At 40.3% G+C, this 7,245-nt stretch overlaps 1 protein-coding gene across 6 annotated transcripts in view; it reads left to right on the top strand.

The window, feature by feature from the left end:
* The first annotated feature begins 254 nt into the window (after window positions 1–254).
* Window positions 255–7,245, top strand: part of DMXL1 (Dmx like 1) — a 130,297-nt gene continuing 123,306 nt past the window's right edge. For 4 of the 6 annotated variants that reach the window (XM_081827204.1, XM_081827203.1, XM_081827202.1 and 1 more), the window contains exon 1: window positions 256–834. In XM_081827204.1, coding sequence (XP_081683330.1) covers window positions 748–834 — 87 coding nt within the window. In that variant the 5' untranslated portion in view covers window positions 256–747. Of the gene's footprint in view, window positions 835–7,245 lie in introns of all 6 variants that reach the window. The other 2 variants (XR_014147278.1, XM_081827205.1) reach the window with 1 other exon arrangement.

Raw genomic sequence — 7,245 nt, 5'->3', positions numbered from 1 at the left:
TAGACTCATTGTGTTTCTGCTGGGGTTCTTCTGTGCAGCACTCAAACCCACAGACTCACTCACCAGCCTCAAAGCGATTGGCCTGTCCTCGGTGGTGGGCGGGGCCCTAGGTGGACTGGAGCTCGGGATTGGCCAGTATCTGACTAGACGAGGCGTTTTCTTATCCACTTGCTGATCTGTAAACTGTGGTAAAAAAGTGAGTCCTTTACCGCAGTACCCCTCTTCGCCGCGGGAAGTCTCGCGATATTTCGGCTGCGGGGACCTAGCGACGCGTAGTGAGCGGCAAAGGCCAGTGGGGGTGGCGGACACCGGAGCCGGGAAGGGACAGGTCAGGCGGGGAAGGCGAGCGCGTGCTGCCTGCGCCACTGGGGCTCGGTCTGGGCCAGCCACCCCGAGCCGAGAAGAAGTGTGTGGACTGCGCGGCCCTCCTCCGGGCAGTCGGCCTGGGGTCTCGGCCCTTGAGTCTACGCGGAGCTTCACCTGGGCCCCCGCGGGCTGTGACAGGTGCGCGGAGGAGCGCAGCGCTGCGCCGCGCCCTCTCCGCGGCCCGCCCCCTCCGGGCCTTGCCCGCCAGGGCTCGGGATGAACTGCGGGCCCCAGCTGAGCGGCTCCGGCTCCTGGCGCCTGTCGCTGCCGCCGTCGCCGCCCAAGAGCGGCCGCCGCCCCTGAGGGAAGGAGGGAGGGAAGCGGCAGCTGACCCTGGGCATGAGCCGGACGCGGCGTCCGTTGCTGGACTAAGGCGCAGACATGAACCTGCACCAGGTGCTGACCGGGGCTGTGAACCCTGGCGACCACTGCTTCTCCGTGGGCAGCGTCGGCGACCAGCGCTTCACGGTGAGTGGAGGGAGGCTTCCGCGTCGCCCGTGGCGGGTCCGCGCCCCTGAGTCAGCCGGGATCGGGCCAGAATCACGAATCACGGGGCCGAGGCCAAGAACGCCTGGTCGCCCGCACTGGGGTCCGCAGGTCCCCCACGAAGGTCCCCGCCCCTAGGACCGGGTGGACCTGGCTTTTGAGAGCGAAGGAGGTAGAAACATGTTCGTCATCGAGGCACTGAGTCGGAAGTTAGAATGTTTTGTAGGATTTTTAAAGTTTCTAGTCTGACGTCCTTGGACTGGCATGGTTTATCAAAATCGTTTACCCAGAAATAATTGTTGTAATGTGTGTGGGGGCTTTTCGTAGGCTTAAGTTGTCAAATTTAGAAATAGTTGGGATTGGTTTAATTTCTTTATACTAATTTAAGATCAAGTATCTTTGTAATTAAAGTGGGTGTCTTAAAACAATTACTGATTGTTTGCTATCAATATCTAGCGCTGAGTAATACAGTGAAAACAGTGTTTTCATTTACTTTTCTTCATATTCACCGAGGAATAACTTTGGAAAAAAGGAAAAAATATTTTTCATAAGTAATTCACTCCTGTCGTCCTTTGAATTCCATATGTAACAGTTTAGAAATCCTGGGAAACTTTTTATTTTAGATTGCTCACGTTAATTACTAAAAGTTGCATTACAGTTTTTCAATAAAACTCCTCTGGTGTGGAGTGGTATTTCCAGGTTAAGATTTACTGAATGTCGCTCGTTTTTCATTGGGAAGAAGGCCCCAAACTTCTGGCTACTTAGCAGTGTAGTGGCATTTTCTGCTTTAACTATAGTTTTTATAATAATAATAATAATATATATAATATAATAATTTCAAACTGTAAGTAAGTACCGGCCCCGGTGCCCGCCACCCCCACTGGCCTTTGAGTCCCTTTGTCTAAACATATTTATAATGCTGAGGATATTTGCTGCAACTTGTGTTGTTATCTCTTAGTTATGATTAAAAGTAAAACTTAGGGGCGCCTGGGTGGCTCAGTTGGTTAAGCGACTGCCTTCGGCTCAGGTCATGATCCTGGAGTCCCAGGATCGAGTCCCGCATCGGGCTCCCTGCTCGGCAGGGAGTCTGCTTCTCCCTCTGACCCTCCTCCCTCTCATGCTCTCTGTCTCTCATTCTCTCTCTCTCTCAAATAAATAAATAAAATCTTTAAAAAAAAAAGTAAAACTTAATTTTATGTAAGCAAGTGAAACAAAGTAAACAGCTTAACAGATCCCCCAGGTTTTCTTCTCTTTTACTTATGAATTATTTTGTGGTCTTAGAATAAATCTTAGATTAAATAATAGTAGTTATTTAACATGGTATAGGAATTCCATACCTGAATTGTGCTTTTAGATCTGTGACAACTAAGTATTTCGCTCTCAGGGAGAGCCTGTACCTCCACTCTGGAGAGATTCATACACACCTTAGCTTGCATTTGACACTAGCAATTTTGAGATTCTGATGCTAAATGTTAATCTAGCCTGAATACTCAAGGGAAGAGTGAAGTCTGAGGGCCTCAGTGAGCTACTACAAACTCCCTATAGCTGGACATTGCTCTCTGTTCTTGCCATTAAAGATGGAAGAAATGGAAGAAATAAGCAGCATCCTAAGGGGGTTTTCCTAGTGGGAGATTATAGGATGGTAATATCTCCTAAAGTTATGAGTGCTTTCTCCAGTGTAAATTCCAACAACTTTTTCTAAGAAGGCTTTCGGAATCTATGCCACAGTGTGAACTTCAAAGTACATACAATATACTGGCCTATTTATACACTTAGATGACCCCTCTAAGTGTATATAAAACCTTGGTGAATGCCTCCATGTTATTTTAAAGAAGAGATGAGCTAATATACCAGAGACTATATGTGGTTATTGTACACCATAATGTTGCTTCTTCTACGACCGTATTTTTAAATCTATTTCCATTGACCACATTTTTTTTTTTTTAAGATTTACCTACCTATCAGAGAGCGAGCGAGGCGCGAGCGAGCACGGGAGAGAGCTGCGCGTGCAGGGGGGAGGGGCATAAGGAGAGGGAACGAGAGTCTTAAGCAGACTCCGCCCCGAGCGCAGATCTAGGGGGTGGGGGCGGTGGGGCTCAGTCTCTCCACCCGGAGCCAAAACCAAGAGTTGGACCCTTAACTGATTGCGCCACCCAGGTGCCCCTCCATAGACCATACGTGAATCATCTACCAAGCCTACTGCAGATTTCTCCCAGATCTGAGGAAGGATTCTAGTAAAGTAAAATTTTCATTTCTTTAGTATAAAGAGATCCTAGTTCTCTAATTTGGGTGGTAGTTTAAGGATTAACAATCATCTTCTTACTTTGTACCCAATCCAGACTTGGCACTTTTTTTTTAAAGATTTTATTTATTTATTTGACAGAGAGACAGCGAGAGAGGGAACACAAGCAGGGGGAGTGGGAGAGGGAGAAGCAGGCTTCCCGCAGAGCGGGGAGCCCAATGCGGGGCTCGATCCCAGGACTCTGGGATCATGACCTGAGCCGAAGGCAGACGCTTAACGACTGAGCCACCCAGGCGCCCCCCCATCCTTGGCACTTTAACATTAAGTTGCTAGTTCTATTACAAAACAAGTTTCTTGCCTTTAGTTTCCTCGACACCATATACATCTTAAATTTATCTCTCTTGAAATTGCCTGGTTTTTTATGTTAAAAAGCAGATCTATTTATTGTTTACTCCTTGAATTCTGTTTTTAATCTCTTCTGATTTTTGACTTCTTTGATAGGAAGATAGCAAACATTAATGGTAGATGGTATGTACAGACTAAAAAAAAATCTCTAGATTTCAGTTTGACTTGAGGGAGGGATAGGAGATCTTCCTCTTGGAGACCCCTTTGAAGAATGATTTTATTCCTCCTGGTACTTCATGCCTTTTGTGAAGACATCCTGTGTTTGCAGTTCCTCCCTTCTCGTGTTTGCTGATAACTTACCTGTTCTTGTTTTGAAAGATTAAAAGAAATGAGATCCTGTTTTCCAAAGGAAGTCTGACAGGTTTTAAATTGAAATGAAATTGAATGCCAGCTCTCATGGGTTCTAGATTTTAAAATATGTACTTACTAATACAATTTGTTTGTCTAAGTATTAGATAACACTTACTGCTTAAGCTGGCATGAAATATTTTGACTTCCCTATTAGTATGAGAACTTCAAGTAGGCAGTGACCATGTCTCTTATGCTGTCAAGGCACTTTATTTGTACTTCCATTATATCATTAACCAGTATTGCCTTGTGTCTCCCATGGTTTCATTATGACCATCTAGAACAGTGATTAAGGTATTGGTGACTCCTGTTAATAGAGTTATTACTTGGATTTGACTTCCAGCCTCATCCCTTATAGTTAATTGTACATCTATGAGCAAGTTCTTTTAAATTCCTTTTTTTCTCATCTGTAAAATGGGGCCAAAATGGTACCTATTCATAGGGTTGTTACATGAAAATGTCCTAAGTTCTAAGTTCATTGTTTAATATATGTAAACTGCTCAAAAATGTCAATTATAAAAATTAAAGTTTTACTCATTCTAATCCTTGGCACATAAATACTGGTTGAATTGAAGAATAGTAGTTAAAGAAGCCTTACTGAAATATAATTAAAAGTCTCTGTGTTTTAAAATAGCTTTAATAATTTAGATTTGAGTCCAAATAAAATACTTCTGTTAAAGTTCCTTTAAACTTTTTTCAGTCACTTGTTATGCTTTTTACCCTCAATATCAGGTGAGCAACGGTTTTCCTGTACACTAAGCAAAAATTCTTTTTTTTTTCTCTCTTTACCTGAATGCTTCCCTCAGTCTTTTTTCCTTGTTAATTTCCTACTATTTTTAGAGTGAAAATATGTGAGTAAACTGGTCCTGATCTGTTGACAACTTTTGTTTTTAAAATAAAAAATATTTTGTTTATGGAAGATAAATAGTAGGTTAAAAAGAGGCACAGTTAATTTGAATCTAGATTTTCTGGTATTCCTGTGCATACTGATGACATGTGCTTTAATATACAATAGATTTTTTTTCTTTTCATTTCATACTTTATAGTTAGTGTTGAAATGAAATGGAAAAGGAGGTAACTTGTAAGAGATAGACTATGTTAATATTTAGGACTTCCTGTCTCTCGTTTGGAATTTAAACATCTTTGCTATAGGAGAGAGAGCGAACATGTTAGAGCTCCAGGCTCCCTTTTTTTTGTATTAGACAACCCAGTGTTCACAGCCAGGGGACCCAGATTAGAAGTCAAAAGACTGACTGCAGCTATCTGGTTGTTGGTAGAGAAATGGAGGCTGAATTAGCATTCTTTCTCCTCTTTCTGTCATGGTAAGCATCCTTTAGTTTAGCTTTTGGTTTTGTTCACTCTAGGGAAACCTTTATAGGTAGGAGAATAGAAAGGGGTTTTTTGGTTGTCTAGTTTTTTTGGAGGGGGCTTATGGGTCTTTGTAAGTGGAGACAATACAGGAGGGGAAAGTTTGATACTATTTACATCTGGAAAAAAGATCTTTGTGGTTCTCATATGTCATCACCAGTACATCAGACTTCTTTTTAAAAAGTGGCCTATTTTAAAATACTATGTTTTAAATTGTATTAAGGTACCTTTAAGATTATTGAAGCAATACTAAATTTTAACATTATATGTTTAAAAATGAGAAAAATGTTCATTACAACATTTTACAATTCAAGTCATTTAACCAGGAATTATACCAGGAAGAAATTCCTTGGAGTATTTACCTGGTATGGTTGGTTAAAACAGAACAGTGAAAACAAGAAATCCAGGTGTTTTACAGACATCACAATACTTCCAAGTTCGAATACGAGCTGTTACAGCCTTGGGTAATTTTTGAAATTTAGAATATTTGAGAAGGTTTTCTGTCACAATTTCAAGTAAAAAATCATGATTATATGCTTGATAGCACATACATGAATTCAGGTCTTCCTGTGCATCTTGTTTAGTCTCAAAATTAGTAAACCTAATATTACAGGTACCTAATAAAAAAATTTTCACTTACTAATTTCATTTTCATTGGCTAGTAATAGATTGTTCTGATTACAGATCTCTTGACAGAAGCAGCTAATGTATCAATGATCAGTAAATGCACATTAATTTTGAGTACCAAATAGCATGGAGGTTTATTTGATAAATCAGTGCTGTTCTTACTGTTTTGATATACAATATAGTCAGGACACCTTGAAGGGAGATTTTGAGAATTTATTTTAGAAAAATCTGTCAAACTAGTTTTAGATTTGGGTTTAGAAATACTATGTATTATATTACTTCTTAGGTTTTTATTTAAACCAGGTTGATGGATTAAATAAAGAATTCAGTGGTACATACTTAGCCCACTTTAAAGCTGTTTTCCCTGTTCTTTGTAGGGAGATGGCTTGGTGTACTTCATGCTTTTTACCTCATCATGTTGTATAAACTACAGAGAAGATTGAATTAATTTTAATAGTCTTCTAGAACTATGCATCATAAGAAGATGTGTCTGTTTTAAGTGATTTTTGAATGATACCCAGATTGGATTATCTGTATAGATTTATGTCTTTTTTCCCAGCTTTATTGAGATGTAATTGACATATATTGTTGTTTAAATTTAAGGTGCACATTGTGATGATTTGATACATGCATATGCTGTGAAATGTTTATCACAGTAAGGCTAGTTAACATACCCTTTACTTTGCATCATTACCGTTTTGTTGTTGTTATGGTGAGAACATTAAAGCTTTACTCTTAGAGCAGCTTTCAAGTATATAATACAATATTGTTAACTACAGTTACCATGCTGTACATTAGACCCCTGGAACTTACTTATCTTACAACTGAAAGTTTGTACCCTTTGACCAAAATCTCACATTTCCCCACCCCACAGCCCCTGGCAACCACCATTCTATTCTCTGTTTCTCTTAGTATAATGTTTTTAGATTCCATATGTAAGTGGAATACATATATAGTGTATTTGTCTTTCTCTCTTTGACTTATTTACTTAGCATTATGCTGTCAATGTTGTCACAAATGTCAGGATATTTTTCTTTTTTTATGGCTGAATACTATTCCATTGTGTGTATATACCCTATTTTCTTTATCCACCCATCTGTTGTTGGACACTTAGGTTGTTTGCATGTCCTGGTTGTGAATAAATGCTGCAGTGAATATGGGAGTGCAGGCATTTCATTGAGATAGCCATTTTATCATCTTTGGATATATACCCAGAAGTTGGATTGCTGAATCATATGGTAGTTCTATTTTTAATTTTTTTTTAGGAACTTTCCTACTGTTTTCCCTAGCATCTATAACAGTTTATATTCCCGACAAGAGTGCACAAGAATTTCCTTTGGTCTACATCTTCACCAGCACGTTATCTCTTGTCTTTTTGATGATTGCCATTCTAATAGGTATAA

This window comes from Leptonychotes weddellii, chromosome 7 (assembly GCF_054177405.1).
Source record: "Leptonychotes weddellii isolate Sample4059 chromosome 7, ASM5417740v2, whole genome shotgun sequence".
Taxonomy (NCBI): domain Eukaryota; kingdom Metazoa; phylum Chordata; class Mammalia; order Carnivora; family Phocidae; genus Leptonychotes; species Leptonychotes weddellii.
Note: the sequence above shows the minus strand (reverse complement) of the source record. Positions and strands in the feature narration are given on the sequence as shown.